At 42.4% G+C, this 18245-nt stretch overlaps 1 protein-coding gene across 3 annotated transcripts in view; it reads right to left on the bottom strand.

Moving 5' to 3' along the window:
- Wdr19 (WD repeat domain 19) overlaps positions 1–16952 on the bottom strand; it is a 65467-nt gene extending 48515 nt beyond the window's left edge. For 2 of the 3 annotated variants that reach the window (XM_052734989.1, XM_052734990.1), the window contains exons 1-6: positions 16853–16952; positions 14079–14170; positions 13725–13790; positions 8327–8452; positions 4492–4607; positions 861–976 (exon numbers count right to left, since the gene is read on the bottom strand). In XM_052734989.1, the coding sequence (XP_052590949.1) occupies positions 861–976; positions 4492–4607; positions 8327–8452; positions 13725–13790; positions 14079–14170; positions 16853–16858 (522 nt within the window). In that variant the 5' untranslated portion in view covers positions 16859–16952. Of the gene's footprint in view, positions 1–860; positions 977–4491; positions 4608–8326; positions 8453–13724; positions 13791–14078; positions 14171–16852 lie in introns of those variants that run through there. The other variant, XM_052734991.1, reaches the window with a different exon arrangement.
- Between the last annotated feature and the right edge of the window lie 1293 nt (positions 16953–18245).

Raw genomic sequence — 18245 nt, 5'->3', positions numbered from 1 at the left:
TACTTTGGAAACAATTTAACATATCAATGAAAGGTGTTGGCTTTAGAATCAAGAAGCTTGATTCTGAGTCCAGAGCCCTCTAGTTCTTAACATTTATCAGCATGCATACATAAAGTAAGACTTCATCACAAACATACTATAACCACAGAGCCGAGAATCCATTTAATACCAAAGGGGAAAACGTATTTCCTTTAATACATAACTTAGTCATCTTAAAACATAAAAAAGGATTTGGGTGTGTAAGTGTGCAAGTGTGGAAGTATGAGTGTCCGTGTGTATCTGGGTGCTGCACATGCGTATGGAGGCATGGGAACAGACAAAGGTTTCTGACATTTAAAACATAAGATTGTGAGCTGGAGGGATGGCTTAGTAGCTAAGAGCCCTTGTTGCTCTTGCAGAGGACCCAGGTTCAGTTCCTAGTACCCACACGGTGGTTAGTAACCATCCGTAACTCCAGTTCCAGGAAATCTGACACCCTCTTTTGACTTCTATGGGTATGGGTACCAGGCACGTACATGGTGTGCATACATAACTGTGGTGAGACACTTATATACATAAAATAAAATATCAATATATTTTAAAATATGAAATTATATGCATACTTCACATAGTGACTTTTCTTTTGTTTTTTTTTTCAAGACAGGGTTTCTCTGTGTAGTCCTAGAAATCACTCTACAGACCAGGCTGGCCTTAAACTCACAGAGATCCACCTGCTTCTGCCTCCCAAGTGCTGGGATTAAAGGCGTGTGCCACCACCGCCCAGTGTGACTTAAAATTTTATATAGTTGATTATAGTTTGATATAAAGCTGTTCATTACAAGGAGAAGTGACCGCTCCCAGCAGAGACTGCAATGTATCACCTGTCTGATGGTGTCGCCTTCCTGGTTACTAACAGTGATCATTTTATCTTCGCCACCCAAAGCGAGAAGATTCTCTGTGTTCCAACATCCACATGTGATTTTCTTAGTATGTTTTCCTGAAAAAAAGAGACAATTTTTGCAGATACATGGACTTCTCAAAAAATAAATAAAAAATTTGTGATGCTAGTCTTCTGTGCCCTGGGAATGAACAGTGAAGGGATTCTACCCTCGTCTAAGCCCTTAGTGTCTATACAACCTTACTTCCAGTGCTTTATCACCAAGCTAGAAATTAAGATAATGGTACGTAACAACTTTTCGTCTGGATAATATACATAGGGTCCAGCAGAGAACAATGTTTTCCTCTACAAATTTTGTTGATTTATCACAGAACCAGACTTAAATGGTAATTCTTATGAGAAGTAAATCCCAAAGCTACCATTCAGCCCATGGTCTCATAAATCCTTGATATAAGCTGACTTATCATTCATAGGTTTTTTGGTTTTTTTTTTTGGTTTTTCGAGACAGGGTTTCTCTGTGTAGCTTTGCACCTTTCCTGGATCTCGCTTTGTAGACCAGGCTGGCCTCAAACTCACAGAGATCCACCTGCCTCTGCCTCCTGAGTGCTGGGATCAAAGGCGTGCGCCACCCCCCGCCTGGCCTCATTCATAGTTTTAACTGCTCATGGTAATTACAGTATAATTCATGGTAACACTGAGGTACAAATGTGAACATTCTCTAGTGAAACATGTGTTACAAAGGGACTCTGCTCACTAAGGCATCACACCACTAAGGAATAGTAGGGGGACATGTGTGTGTGTGTGTGTGTGTGTGTGTGTGTGTGTGTGTGTGTGTTCAGTGTAAGTGCAACACTTTTTCCTGAATATTTTCCAACTGTGGGTGGTTGGACCTAAGGATGCAGGACCCATGAGCACACAGAGGGCGCATCCAGGCTAGAGCAGGGCAAGAGGACACAGGTGATGAGAATGCAGGAAATGAGAAAATAGGAGGCCGTCCCGTGATGGCAGACAGGAACGGTGATTAGACAGACTGCAACCTGGACACAACCCGAGGGAACACCTAAGAGGACCTTCCTGAGGGAACACCTAAGAGGACCTTCCTGAGGGAACACCTAAGAGGACCTTCCTGAGGGAACACCTAAGAGGACACTTCCTGAGGGAACACCTAAGAGGACCTTCCTGATCCACCAGGAGGGTTTGGGAGATGTTGGGTGTGCAGTGCTCACGAGTACCTCCCTGAGGATGGACAGCAAGAACCTGCACGTGTGGGCCTAGCCAGCGGGCTGAAGAGACACAGATTTCAGGGATCCTCAGGCTACAGAGAGCATTTCAAATCAGGAGAGCAGAGCACAGACGTGAAGGGGACATTCAGAGAAGAGTCTGTAGGCGGAGAGCTCATGCTGATCACAGACTAAAGGACTCAGGGGTGCAGCGACATCAGGACAGGAAAGGGTTAGGTGAAGAGAGGCCGAAAGATGCTGCAGACAAGCGCCTTTCTTCTTTACTCCTTAAAATCACATCTACTTACTTATTTGTGTGGGTGTGTATACACACGTGGTGTGTGCATGTGTGTTGTACAGCTCACGTGTGGAGGTCAAAGGACAACCTTGGGAGCCGATTCTCTCCTTCACTGTGAGGGTTGCAGGGACTGAACTCAGGTCATCAGGCTTGGCAGCAAGTGCCTTTACCTGCTGAGCCACCGCACTGGCCCATAAGCTCCTTTCTTTACCAAGGAAAGGGAGAAGAAACCTTCCTTTCTCTAGACACTGTCACACTGCTCAAACTCAGGGTAAGTACAACATCAGTAAGAACAGGTAACATGAACTACCTGACCTTATAGTACTCTGATGACTGAAATGGGAGACTGGCATTATTTAAGTAAGCTATCATAACTGCCATTTGTGCATATCAGAACCCTGCAAAGCAAGAAATGCCAGCATCTAGTTGAGTTCAAAGGAATGGATCGGTACACCATGAAATGCACATGTGGTTTCTATACAGTGCACCAAGCAGCCACGAGTGAGGTGACCTGATTTTAGCAAAGGTAAGAGGAGCGGTTGGAGAGATGGCCCGGTGGTTAAGAGCGTGTTTGCTCTTCCAGAGGACCAAGTTCAGTTCCCAGCACCCACATCAGGTGCTGTGGGTAACTTTAGCTACAGGGGATCCAATGCCTCTGGCCTCCATAGGCATCTGTACTCATGTGCACAGACATCAGTACCTGCACATAATTTAGAATAACAAAAATAAAGCTTTAAAAAAAGGTTGAGAGGAAACAGAGCCAAGCCACAAATGCCAACCAAGCATGAGAGAAGCAATGGTATATTTATCTAAGATGGGTAATTGATTAGAATCTTTGCAGGTATACTTTACATGGTTATTAAGAAAGAATGTGGGCAGAATCATATTCATATTAAATACAAAGATCACAATAACATCATGTTCATATGGCAGCCTCACATGAGAATGATCATGTGCTAACATACTATTTCCATATACATCCAGTGTCAAATCTCTGGGGCTTATCAATGTATTGGAGGACATTCTTATAGATAAAGTGGGAAAAAAAATGCCTACTGGAGTCATACAGAAATTTACATGGAGCCAGCTAGTGGCACACGCCTTTAATCCCAGTGCTCAGGATGCAGAGGCAGGCGGATCTCCAAGTTTGAGGTCAGCCTGGTCTACAGAGTGAGTTCCAGGATATCTAGGGCTGTTACACAGAGAAACCCTGTCTCAAAAAATCGAAAAAACAACAAAAAAGAAATTTGCATAGAAAAAGTTGATTTTTGTAACTGGGAAGAAATTTTAGTTTGGTCCTTCAAACAGATTAATGATCCTTCTATTTATCTTTCATTATTAAAAATTAAAATTAATACTAAAGAGATACATGTGAAAATCATCTGAAATGATGCACTGCTCCTAATGGAAAGCACTTCCTCACATGTCCTGTAGGTGCCGCTGTCTCCATCGTGTGCTGCCTCCCTTAGCTATAGCGAGGCTTTTTCTGTCCACATGCCTGGAGTTAACCCTGTTCATTCTATCAGTCACCAGTGTGATGCTACAATGAAAAGAGTGCTTCAAGGGTATTCAGGGCCCAAAGCCAAGTGAACAGAGATTGGAGGAACCAGAGTACTTTATGCAAATGAGCCACATACTCTGAGGCCAACTACTCATAGTCCAATGTCTGCATTCCTGGTGTTTGGAGACAAGATGGGATAAGGATTGGGAGTATGCATCCTATCTAAGCAATCACTGAATGTTTCAGTTCACTTCCTACATGGATGAATGTCAGTATATGTTATAACACAACAACATTGACTAAAATTAGCCAACAATGAACATACGCGGTCAACAGGTATTGATATGCACATGAGCTATTCCATGTCTAGAGATTCAAGCTCAGTGTGAAAGAGAAAACAGTTGTCATTAACGTCCTGATGTTGAAGACATAGGCTGACCTTAACTCAGTCTGTCCTGTGTACCTCAGGAAATCTCAGCAGCAGGAGAGGGATCTTCCTGGTCAGCAATCGAAGATGGACCAGGGAAGCCTTTCTCTACAGATTTTTCCCTTGCAGCTTCTCAAACATGTAGCAGTGTTTCTAGCCAGAACCTACCAAGAACAGGAATCTTTCGAGATGTCTGATGATTATAAATGAGCAAATTTCCTTTAATGGTCCCAACAGCCAGGAAACTTCCAATTTTTGACCAAAGAAGGAAAGACATTTGATCCCTGTAATATTAAGATACATATTACAGAACAATCCACAATCATAACCCCTTAACAATCCTCTAAGACATACTTCACGTATAACTTTAACCTCTGCTTAGAAGATGAAGTGTAACATTATAGCTCACGGGCTTTTACCTATAATCCCAACACTCAAGAGGCAGAGACAGACAGACCTCTGTGAGTTTGAGGCCCCCTGTAACTACATAGTAAGACTCTGCCTCAAGAAAACAAATAAGCAAACAAACAAACAAACACCCCACACAACTCATAGTTTTTAGATGAAGACTCAGTGATAAAAGAATTCTGGAGGCAACAGAAGATGGCTCAGAGGCTAAGAGCACTGGCTGGTCCCAGATTTGATTCCCAGTACCCACATGGTAGCTTACAACTGTCTCAAACACCAGTTCCAGGGGATTCAACACCCTCTTCTGGCCTCTGCAGGCACCAGAAATAATGTGGTTCACAGACATGCATGCTGGCAAGCCTATGCACATAAAATAAAATTAAAATTTTAAAAGAAAATTTGGAGCCAGTACAAGATCATCTCGGCAGCAGTTAGACTCAAAATACCAATAAATAATGAATACAGACTTCAATTCATGGGGTAATTTGTGTTACTGATGATGGTTTTAACTATAATTATGGTAAAAATTTTAATAGACAATGAAGCTGCCAGAATGATCCAAGAATGGAGTGAGGAGAATTCTGAGTGCTTGTGAGAAAACTCCAAGAAAACAAGTCAAGAGTCTTGTAACCTCAGTTTCTTCAAAACAGGGAATTGTTTTGGGAATGTATTTTCATGCTCTTCCCAGGTGTAGTGGATAGAAGCGAGTTTACTTCAGATTATTCATTACAGCTGGCTATTGGTATTTGTTTATATGTCTCTATGGAAACACATTTTTCCACATGTGGTTTGTCTGTCTGCCATCTTGTCAGCCACGTGTGGCTTGTCCTTGTGATCATATATGTTTTGTTTTTTTTTTTTTTTTTTTTTTTTTTGTTTTTTTCGAGACAGGGTTTCTCTGTGTAGCTTTGCGCCTGTCCTGGAACTCACTTGGTAGCCCAGGCTGGCCTCGAACTCACAGAGATCCGCCTGGCTCTGCCTCCCGAGTGCTGGGATTAAAGGCGTGCGCCACCACCGCCCGGCAGTGATCATATATGTTACTCACATGACTCTACTTAACCCTCAGAGAATAAACCGTCTGATGCTCTGAATAAAGTTGGCTAGTAAATGAGACTTTAGTCCATCTCACTTATCAGCTCCATTTGCCCAGGTCCCACAGCCTCTAGGGCAGTGACATGAAACTTTATGCATTTTTTAAAAGGTAGTTTTGGAGGTCTAGGAAGAAGGTTTGGTGGATAAAGTACTTGGTGCACAAGTGTGGAGGAGCAGAGTTTGGGTCCCCAGAATCCATGTAAATGCCCGGTGGGCCTGCCTATGATTTTAGTGCCTGTAAGACAGAAAGGGGATCCCCAGAGCAAGCTGGCTAGACTGGTAAACTCTGGGTTCCATGAATAAGGTGGAGTGATCAGGAAGGCTCCCCATGTCGGCCCTGGGTCTCCACATGCACACATATAAAGGCACCACACACAAATGCACGAGGGGGGACAAAAAGCTTTCCATAACATGGCAAATTAAATCCGAGGAAACACTGGGAGTTCACAATGCTAAAAAGGATGGCTCTTGGCTGAGCATATATTTCAGTGGTAGAGCATGGTGTAGTTGAACAAAGCCCTGGGTCAATTCCTAGCTACATCGGAAAAGAAACAAAGAGGATTATGTTTGTTGCTCATCACTACTACAAAGCTCTTCAGAAGCGACAGAAAACACTTTGGTCTAATGGTATTTGGAATTACATTTATTTATTGGAGTGTATGGGATGACAGCACAGCTAGAGGACAATTGGGAGGAGTCGGTTCTCTCCTCCCACCATGGGGGTTCCAGGGATCACTCAGGCTTAGGGCCTTCTTGCCAGCTCTGAGTTCTTGCAAGCAGTCTAGGACTCCCAGGCTGGCTATTTCTAGGATTCCCTACAGAAGGGAATGAGAACTCTTTGGAGACTAGCTTCTTCACACACTGAGGGAAGAAATCACAATGGGTCCAAACCAACATCCCAGAGACAGCAGCATCACCCAGGGATGTGTTGGAAATGCCACTTATCAGACCCTGTCTCAGACTCGGTCAGTCAGAAACTCAGGGGGTGGATCTAGCTATCAGTATGAGACTGACTCTTTTAGTGATTCCAATGTAGCTACATCTGAGTACCACAGCTTCAGAAAGGGCACTGCTCTCCAGAACACTGAGTAAGGACAAAGGTTAAGCTGGAGGAGATTTTCTCTAGCTAAACCTGGAATCAGAGCACCAAAAATTCTGTGCGCAGTTGACACAAGTTGAATCTGTGAAAGGTTATATACATTATGATGATATTTAAATGTGAAATATTTATGAAGTATATGAAAAGTTAGCTGCAATAACTGGTGAATAAAGGAAATGGAAATAATAATATTATAGTTATAATAATATAATAAATGAATATAATAATAAAGTAAAATTTAGTTAAAAACTAATTTCAGGGGCTGGCTAGATGGCTCAGCAGGTGAACACACTTGCTACCAAGTCTGACGGCCCAAGTTCAATCCCTGGGATCCACACACAAGTGCATGTACACAGTCATGCACACGTGCATACAGTCATGAATACAGTCATGCATACATCCACACTCCTACGCAAAACAAATAAGTAAATGCTAACTGAGCAGACTGCAGTCTTCTTTCAGGAGACACGAGGTGAGAGGACCACCGCGATGTCCTCACCGGCTACTTTGTTTGATGAAGGCCTTTTATTGGGCACCACTGCAGCCAGCTCACCTCCAGATTTTCCCATATCAATTCTGTCTCATTGTGGTCATTTTTCAGTATGTTCACTGAAAGACTTTTTAAAAGAAGCTAGTCCACAACCATAACATCTTTAATCTTTTTTGATTTTGTTTTGTTTTGAGACAGGGTCTTCTATATAGTTCTGCCTCTCCTGGAACTCACAATGTAGACCAGGCTGGCCTTGAACTCACAGAGATCCGTCTGCTTCTGCCTCCTGAGTGCTGGGATCAAAGGCATGTGCCATCACATCTGGCCATAACATTTTTATTCTAACTAACGGAAGGATTACACATATAAACCATAAAAGGAATGATATTTTTCTTTCATTAGAAAATTATTCAAGAAAGGCAGGGTGGTACAGGCTTGTAGTCTCAGCACTTAGGATGTGGATGCAGGAGGATCAGGAGTTCAAAGTCATCCTTAGCTACACAGTGAGCTTGAGATCAGCATGGGCTTTTTGAGATCTTGTTTCAAAAAACAGAAACCAAAAGGAAACAAAGTGCCAACAACAACGACAAAAAGAACTCATCATTGCATCTCCAAAGTCAAAGTAATAAACACGACCAGCATCAGGACCACAGAGGCCCACTTCTCAGGGAAAACTTTCAAAAGAATTGAAAAACAACAAACAGTATCATTGCTCATTGAAAAATTGAAAAATAACTACAAAGTTGGGAAATGCTAATTAAACAGTATACATTGTGTGCATCTGTTAAAAATATCATATTATACCCCAATAATAAGTACAATTACTGACATTAATAAAAATGACATAAATGACAAAAGTGTCCCGTCATTTCATACTTTATACACCACTTAAATAACAACAAAGGTACCCTTACCTCATGCCATTGTCTAGCTGGCTTGTTTTATTTGTGTTGGCATCCCATAGAAAAATGCAGCTAGACTTCTCGGCAATCACCGCCAGGATATCCCCATCTTTATCCCAATCCATGGCGACACAGTTGCTTTTGGAAAAGAGAAAATCATCACTATCCACTTCTCAAAAGTTAGAGAGAAGAAACAAATACTCACCTATCTGTGACTTCTGTCCACAACAAGACCACTCAATATCTTTTAATAGGTCATGAGCATCCTAAAATGAGAAATTCAACCTGCTATCCACTGATAATGCAACGCTAACCTTCACGTTTCTGTTTGGTTTTGCTTTGAAGGGATGGAGGGATTTTTAAGTTCTACTTTCAGAACCACTTCCATGCACTGTACTATATAAAATTGTAGGTAACTAATTATCAGGTTTTCCTGAGTCCTATTAAAAAAAAAACCTCATCTTGCAGAAAGATAAATTCATCAAGCACTTCTACAAATGAATTAAAAATCAGAACCAATAGGTAGCTTTTTAAATGTTATCTTCTTTTCTCTCTCTCTCTCTTTCTCTTTTCTTCTTTGACAAGGGTCTTCTTACAGAGTTCTGGCTAGTTTGGACTCACATGTAAACCAGTCTGGACTAACACTTGCAGTGATCCTCCTGCCTCTACCTCCTGATAACTGAGACTGTAGTTGTGTACCGCCATGCTTGGCTGTTCAATAGGCATTTATCTGTCTGTCTATCCGTCCGTCCATCCTTCCATCTATCTATCTATGCCTTGAATCTAGGGCCTCTATTATGTCAGCCAAGTGTTCTACACTAAGCTGTATCCTCAGTCCTTTAGTAGGTAATTTTCTAAGACCAATTTTTTAGGTTTTTCAAAGTTAGCCTACAAAGCAATGCATTTCATTATGTAAGATCAAGTAGTGAAAGGTTGTTTCATATTTACAAAAATGAAAAAGCAGTATAAGAAATGCAATTCTACCTAGAAAGGTAAAACAGAGTAGATCAAGGTTGGTGGGCTAGCTAGTTTTATGTCAACTTGACACAAGCTAGAGTCATCAGAGGAGACAGCCTCAGCTGAGAAAAATGGCTCCATGAGAAAAGCCTGTAGGACATTTTCTTAACTAGTGATTGATGTGGGAGGGCCCAGGTCATTGTGGGTGTGGCCACCCCTGGGCTGATGGTACTGGGGTATGTAAGAAAGGATAAGCAAACCAGTAAGCAGCACTCCTCCACAGCCTCTGCCTCAGCTCCTGCTTCCAGGTTCCAGTCCTGTTTGAGTTCCTGTCCTGACTTCCTTCAGTGATGGACTATGATAAAGTGTAAGTCAAATAAACCATTTCCTCCCAAATGTGCTTTTGTTCATGATGTTTCCATCACAGCCATCATAAGCCTAAGACAAAAATTGGTACCAGGATAATGGGGTGTTGCTGTGACAGACATGACCATGTTGTTTTGAGGAGGATTGTGGAAGGACTTTGGATTTTTGGGCTGGAAAAGCCAGGGAATGTTCAAAGCTTGGTGAGCTGTTCTGTGGGAGTGTGGAAGATAAGAATGTAAAGAGACATTCACAGGATGGAGGCCTGCCTGGCTTGTGAAGTTCTAGAAGGAAGTTTGAGAGCCACTTAAAGACTTTATGGGGCCAACGCATATTTTGAGAAAGCTTAACTGAGGCTTGAGTCAGACATGACCAACAAGACACCAGAACCACTGAAGTGAAACCCTGCTTTGCTAGGATAATCAATGCTGGTCAGAGCTGAGAAATTAGCAGTGATTAAGAAGAGACCAGCATCATGTAGGTGAAATCTTCTGGAAGAGTTTCCTATGAGTTAGCACACAGAAGCTGTGTTCCAGAGGCAGCCAAGGTTGTGCCTCATGTTGGGAGAGAAGTGACCCAAGCCCTTTGGAGGAGCCCAGAAGATCATGGGTGGATCCCATATATTAGACATCCTGTTATTTATACTGTTGGGAGTGAGAGAACCAAGCAGACGCCATAACAGTTTCCTGAGACTGAACAAGCAGTTTCTGAGAGAGACATGAACAAAGGACAATCAATCTCCAACACCCCCAACAGTAAGGACAAGGAGGCCTGGTTCATGCAGTACCAGGCCAGGCCAGGCCTGAGCCACAGTCAGAAGCTCAAGGTGACAACCAAATGAGGACAAAGCCTGCAACTTGACTGGGCCTGTCCCATAATGGAAAAGCTATAGCCTTAACCAGCCCTGATTAGCCCTGGCCAATTAGAATGTACTAATATGATTGCCTTCTTGCTCAAGCCAATCATATCTAAAATGACCTAAATGCTCTAGGACCTCCCCTTGGCTGTGCTTAAAAGGAGCCTACCTAAGGAGCTTAAAAGGTTCATTGCCATTTTGCCTTTGTGTAGGGTGGACAGCCCCAGCATACTGGAAACTTTCTTGAGATAATAAATGCTCTTGTTGATTGCATAAGTGGATGGTGGTCTTTTGTGGTACTTCTCCAGGACACTAACAGGGGGTTTGGTTTTTGCTTTGGTCAAATTGTGACTGTGCCCCTGTTTTTCCTTCCTGAAATAAGAAGGTACTTAAATTATGTTTTATTTTACAGGAGTCCACAGTTTAGAGACTTTAAAAAGAAAGGGAAAAAAAAGATTTGGGGGTTTTACAGAGAATTTGGATTTTAAAAGAGACTGGATATTTTTAAAGAGACAAATCTTAAAAGTGTTTAAATTTGTAAGGCTGTGGGATCTTTTAAGTTTGTAAAATGTTTTATATTGTTATGTCTTTATTAATGTGTGATCTTGGGGATGAACAAGAAGGAAAAGATTGTGGCTTAACGCAATGTGTTTGGGTGTCAACTTGACAAGGGTCAGTTGTGCTGGCTAGATTTATGTCAACTTAACCCAAACTATAATCATCTGAGAGAAGGAAACCTCAACTGAGAAAATGCCTCTGTAAGATGGTCTGTGGGCCGGCCTATAGAGCACTTTTCTTTTCCTTCGAGACAGGGTTTCTCCGTGTAGTTTTGGTTCCTATCCTGGATCTCACTCTGTACACCAGGCTGGCCTTGAACTCACAGAGATCCACCTGACCCTGTCTCCTGAATGCTGGGATTAAAGCTGCCCAGCTCATTTTCTTAATTAGCGATTGATGGGGGAAGGCCCAGCACATTGTGTGTGTGGGGGTGCCATCCCTGGGTTGGTGGTCCTGGGTTCTATAAGAAAGCAGGCTGAGCAAGCCATGGGGAGCAAGTCAGTAAGCAGCACCCTCCATGGCCTCTGCATCAGTTCCTGCCTCCAGGTTCCTGCCATGTTTGAGTTCCTGTCCTGAGTTCCTTCAATAATGAACAATGGTACAGGAGTGTAAGCCAAACATACCCTTTCCTCCCCAACTTGCTTTTGGTCATGGTGTTTTATCAGTGTTATAGTAACCCTAACTAAGATAGTTGGTGTCTTAGTCAGGATTTCTATTGCCATGAAGACCATGACCATGGCAACTCTTATAAAGGAAAATACTGAATTGTGGTGGTGGCTTACAGTTCAGAGGTTCAGTCCATTATCATTATGGCAGGGAGCACGGTGGTGTGCAGGCAGACATGGTGCTGGCTACATCTTGATCCATAGGCAACAGGAAGTGGACTGTGGCACTGGGAGTAGCTTGAGCACAGGAGAACTCAGAGCCCACTCTCACAGTGACACACTTCCTCCAATAAAGCCACACCTCCTAATAATGCCATTCCCTTTGGGGGCCATTTTTTTTAAACCACCACAGTTGAGTACTCAGAACTTGTTAGAATAAGTGAGGAAAATCAGGAGTTCAAGGTCATCCTCTGCTATATACTGAGTTCAAAGCAAGCCTGGCTACATGGGATCCTATTTCAAAACCAAAACCAGGAGAAAATCATACATGTTGTGTAAAATAAATATATAATGCATAGATACACTGTTTTTAACTTTATAATTTCTACAATTCCCAAAAAACAGACTTCTTCATTTATATAATGCTAGTTTTCATTTGGGCACTCTTTGTTCGTGGCTAAAACACACTTTGATTTACATTTAAGTTGGCAATTACTTTATTTTACTTTATTCTTCAAATAGTTAAGATGTGTTTGGGGACCCTAATTTCTTTTAACTATCTCGAAAACTTTAGGAGCATAGAAGAGGAAAATTTTCAAATTGTTGATAAAATTATTTGCCAATTAAAGACTGACAATTAGACAGCATTTTATTTGTCTGGAGATCCTTTTTAGTCGAATCCAACTATTATGAATCCAGCAGCAGAATTCAGATGCGGGTCTTACGCAACCAAAGCAGGTGTCACTGAGACTGGGCAATTAAACTCACACGGTTTCCTTTTATACTGAGTGCCTTCCTTTAGGCATAAACACTGAATAACTATTTTCATCTCATTCCCCAAAATACAGAAATCAGAAGCGACAGTGCAGAGTGCGGGCGATGGCGAAAACCCACCAGCCTCAGCAGGAAGGGCAGAGCAGGCGAGGGAGGCCAGGCCAAGAGAGGTGAACAACAGGACTGGGAAATGTGGTCAGCAAACTATGGACGGCAGATGAGCACTGACAAGCACAGCCGCACAAGTCTCCTGAGGGCAGGGAGTCCCCACATGTGAGCATGCGCCGAGTCTGTCTGCAGAGTCAGACGGTAACACTGAACCATTCAAAGTACCTAGTCTACAGGTGCATTTAGAACGGCATCCTGCAAGCGGAGACATCTTCCTTCTCTAAGAAGTATTCGCAAAGTGACTGTCCTCCAATCATTTCCGGAGAGGAAGTACCAAAGGAAATACAGGTTGGGTATTCCTAATAGAAAAATCCTTATTGTGTAATTTTTTTCCATGTTCATGTGTGTGGTGTTTATATGTGTATGCATGTTTTCATGTGTACGGGTACACGTGTGTGTGTGTGTGTGTAGGCTTCAGGCTCATGCAGGGATCATCCTCAATTACTCTTCTTATTTACTGAAGCAGAGCTCACCTATATGGCTAGTCTAAGAGGCTAGCTTGCACTAGGGATCCATCCTGTCTTCGTTTTCCAAGGCTGCAATCCCAGGCCAGTCACCGTTCTTCCCTGGTCCTGGCATTACGGGTGTTCTCAGGATCTGAACTCTGGCCCTCATGCTTGTGTGCAAACGCTCAAGCATCCCCAGCCCCAGAGGAACCTTGTTTTGGACCCATCTACCATACTCACGTATCCGCATATGTGAGTATTTATGTATACAGATACAAACTCTAACTCAAGTGCCACACACATGCTTTACTAACTTTAACATGAAGAAAAAACCCTTTATAGCTAGAGAAAACAAGAGGAGGTAGGGTTATTCATGTGATTTAATTTTAAGGCAGCAGTCTTTTTTTTTTTTTTTAATCTTGTAGGCAACAAAACTTGACGTTTTGATCCACCCCTGTACTTACCCAGGTAAGCTAATTTTACTTCTTTTTTGGCCATGGCGATCAAAGATTTTAACAATATAATCAGCTCTGAAAGCAAGCAGAATATAAAAGTTACTTCAATATCTCTCTTATTTATCCATGAATTTAAAAAATTGGCTCTATTTCAGGTGACTTCAGTGTTCTTTCATGGCAGCTTTTTAATTTGTACTTTAAAAAGTGATGATCAAGGAAAAGGTTCTGTAAACTGTGACGTTAATGGGGTTGAATATTTCAACTATCACACAAGAATTCACACTAAAGAAACAGTATGGGCACAGGTTAGATGTGGATACATACGTATACAACCATTATTTAAAATAGTCATTCTTTTCTTACCCAGTTACTGCAATGAAGTTTCCTGATGATTTTTGCCAGGCAAACTGTATCGGAGCACCAAGCCAAGTCTTTTCTAGCAGGGAGAAAACACGCTAAAAAATAAACACAATGTTTACATTTTCAAAACAATTATGGATTGGCCAGAAAATATGCCAAACTTTAATCCTGCAGACGTGTAGGCTGCAGAATGAATGATGGTGTTTATTAAAAAAATAAATAACAAATGAGCACCAGGTACGGTGGCATACACCTTTAATCCCAGCACTTGACAGACAGAGGGATCTCTGTTAGTGTGAAGCCAGTCTGGTCGACACAGTGAGTTACTGGTCAGCCAGGGATACAATGTGAGACCCTGTCTCAAAACTAACAAAAAAAAAATCGAACAAACAATAAAATGAACAAAAAAAAATCAACCAGTCAATCAAACACAAGCAGTCTGTACAGCAGGATGGATTTTAATTGTTAACTTGACACAACCTAGAGTCATCTGGGAAGGGGGTCTCAGTGAGGGCCTGTCTACACTGGGTTGGCCTGTCTTAAGTTAGTTGATGTGTGAAGACCCACCCAACTGTGGGTGGCACCATTCATTCCCTGAATTGTATAAGAGAAATGACCTGAGAACAAGCAAGTGGGCATGTTTGCATCTGTTTCTCTCTACTTTTGACTGAAGATGTGATATGACTGGCTGCTATAAGCTCCTGCCACCGTGCCTCCCCTACTTAGCAGACTATAATTTGGAACTGTGAGCTGAAATAAACCTTGCTCCCCTAAAAAAAAAAAAAAAAAAAAAAAAAAAACAAAAATTGTTTCTGTCAGGTACTTTTATCACAGCAACAAGAGACTAGAACAGACCTCAAGATAAAAGACATTATCACACAACTTCTTTCGTTTGATTGTTTTGAGACAGGGTCTCAATATGTAACTTTGGCTGGACAGCAACTTGCTATGTAGAGCAGGCTGGCCTCGAATTCACAAAGATCTACCTGCCTCTGCCTTCTGAGCACTGGGATTGAAGCTGTGTGCTTTTAAATGTTTTCAATGGTTAACTTTATTTAAAAAAAAAAAAAAAAAGGTGTCATAGTGCTTTGTGCACACTGAATGAATTTAAACATAAGTTTGTTAATTGTGACACAGATTTAGGGGATTAAATTTAACAAAACAACTATTTAAAAATCTTGGATGATTACGATAGACCTATCTAAGATGCTTACAATTCCTTTAAAATTATCTTCTTTTACCCACAAGTTAAACCTATTTCTTCTTCTTCTTCTTCTTCTTTTTTTTTTTTTTTTCTGAGACAGGGTTTTTCTGTGTACAGCTCTGGTTGTCCTGGAACTCACATCAGGCTGGCCTCAAACTCACAGAAATCTGTTTGCCTTTGCCTCCCAAGGTGTGGGCAACAATGTTGGTTTCACTGGTAATTTTTCTGTTGATTATATGTTGAAATAAATTTTGGAGATACTCAGCAAAACAAAACAAACTATCACAATTTTATATTTTTCTTTAACAACCTTATAGTTTCTATAAGTTAAAAATTCAAAATTTCATTGATTTATATTATTCTTATATCAGATTTCAAATCTAGAATACCTGGGAACATGACCCTAAGTGAAAAATATTAGATTTAAATGCTTTAGATTAAACAAGGATACCCTTATCTAGGTAGATGCAGCTTACACACTATTGCAACTCTTCCAATGCTTTCTGAACACATTCTGTATCCACCTCCTGAACGCCAGTGTCCTGGGGTCACAACTTAAAGTAGAGATGCGCTATGATTCAAGTACACACAGGTTTTGTCCAGCATGGACATACACAGGTACTTAAGAACATCTTCTGCAACTGTATGACTACATTTTCCGTAAACCTTACTTTATTCCCTTCACGGCAGTTCTGTCTTGGGCTGTGATCTTACAGGTTAGTTTTCTTCCACAGAGCTTTATAGCCGCTCTAGGTACAACTCAAAAATGAAAGTTACAGCTTCCCAATCTGAAACCCAAAGGTTTGGTTCTTACTTATTACAGACATTAAAGTAAGCCGCTGTAACGCTCAAGCACAGGATTCTCAGCTATAAAGAAAAAAGTTATTTCCACTTTCCTGATACATCATATCGGAAAGTGAATCACTTTTTGCAGTGAATCATGCAGAATTATCTGTCAATCCAATTGACACAAGAGCGACAGTGAAGCTTTAGGAAAGCTAAAACCATTTTAAATCAGCTTTTCCATTTCTTTGCCAGAGCAGGGCGGGGTAGGAATCTCTGAGGTAAATCACAGGAGCAAAGAAGCTGCAGCTGTGGGATTCACAACAAACCCAATCGTAGAGAACCTTCGTGCAGAGGACGACGCACACAAGCGTGCGGATTTCTCCGTCATGTGTTCCAGGGACCGGGGATCCATACACTGGACGGGCCACAGTTCAAGTTTTGGAGTCTTTTCACTCTCTCTAGGGCTCTGGGCCACAGAAACAAGGCAGCTTGAGGCATCGGGTTACCTCCAGAGCGCCCCGTCCCCACGGCTGAGAAGTTCGGGCATCCTCAGATCAGGCTTCTCCTGAGTTCCAGAGGGCACAGGCCTCCCTCTCCGCCTGCTTTCAGAGCTTCTTTTCCCCTCATCCCTACAACCCCATCCCCTCCCTCCCGCTCCCGGGGAGCGTTCCTCCACCCCTCAGCACTCCTGCGGAGGGACGGGGACACAAACTACTGAGAGGCGCGCTCCGAGGAAACCAGCGGCGGCCGCGTCTTCTCACTCCCCTGCCTTTTCTAAGTTATTTACCTTCATTTCCAGGCTCCAGGGGTACCCCCCGATCTTGTCAGTGCGCAGGCGCACCAGAACTCCCCCCCGCCAGGCTACCGCGTTCCCGTTACCCAGGAGACCGTGCAAACAGCGACCAATCAGCGAGCGTGGGGCGGGGCTTCTCTGGAGCCTTCCAGTGAGAGATGGGCAGGGTGGGTGGTCACGTGGTGGAGGCGGGGCTAAGCCCCTGGAAGTTGGGTGTCGCGGGGGGGGGTCTGGGCAACTTCCTGCCTGAGCTCTGATTGGGTGAGAGCAACCCCGGGAGGCGGGCTCTGTGGACGGAAGGGGTCCTGTGCAATCCGACATGCAGAAGCCGGCGATAGCGGGAGAGGATGTGGAGAAATCCCAGGAAAAAAAAAAAGCAGGAGTCAGACGGTAGCAAGTAGGAGGCGGGAATTGGCTCCTGGGCCAAACGGCTTCTGCAAAATCCACACGTAAAAGGCTTGGAAAAACTAGAGTGTCATCCCTCGCTTTGTCTTGCTTTATTTTATTATTTTATTTTTTGCCGTAGAGGAGATGAGGCGTGAGAGGTCCTTTCTTTCAAGGTCGTTAAGGCAATTTTAGCTAGTGTGGTCGGGGAGGAACAGGAAGAAAAATGAACTCGCTTCTAGAGTTTGAGCCTAAAAGAGTAACCTTTTAAAAGGATTGGGCCCGAAGGCATTTGGGCGTCTTTACAGTGTGTTGAAACTGCCTCTTTTGCTGTTTGAAAAATGCCATTCAACCCATCTTTCCTACACCTGTTAGGAATCTCATTTGTAGAGGAAAAAAAAAATTAAATCAGCTACTGATGAGTGTGAACTTTGCACTGGGGTTTTGCAGTTAATTCTTGATTTCAGGTCCCTAATTCAAATCCTGGTTTCTATAAATCAGTGACAGAAAATTTGAAATTGAATCAACAGCTAATAACTTTCCAGAGACAAAGCACCAGTCCGCAGGTGTTCGCTGGTGAGTTACCTGAAACATTTAAGGAGGGAGTTTTACCAATTCTCTACAGCCTCTTTCAGAAAGTAGAAACTGGAGCCAAACCCAAAGATATTAAAAACAACAACAAAAAAACAAAAAACCCCAAAACAAAACCCTCCCCATCAATATTCCTTGCAGTCATAAATGCAAAATGTCCAGTAAAATATTAGTATATAGAATCTGAAAATTGCGAAAAATAATTGCATACCAAGGCTAGGTGAGATCTACCCCATGCAGTATAGGATGTGTCTAGGTTTGAAAGTAATTGATTTCCTCCAGAGTGTTAACAGGGAGCCCATCGTCATTCAGATGCTGTTTGTAGTCCATTGAAAGTCTTTATTCCAGCCAACTGGGATTACACTCAGGCATCCTGGACCCAAGTGTAGCACTGAGTGTCCAGAACACAGGG

The sequence above is a fragment of the Peromyscus californicus genome, unplaced genomic scaffold (genome assembly GCF_007827085.1).
Source record: "Peromyscus californicus insignis strain IS unplaced genomic scaffold, ASM782708v3 Scaffold_13__1_contigs__length_99412109, whole genome shotgun sequence".
Lineage (NCBI taxonomy): Eukaryota > Metazoa > Chordata > Mammalia > Rodentia > Cricetidae > Peromyscus > Peromyscus californicus.
This window is presented reverse-complemented; position numbering and strand designations above follow the sequence as displayed.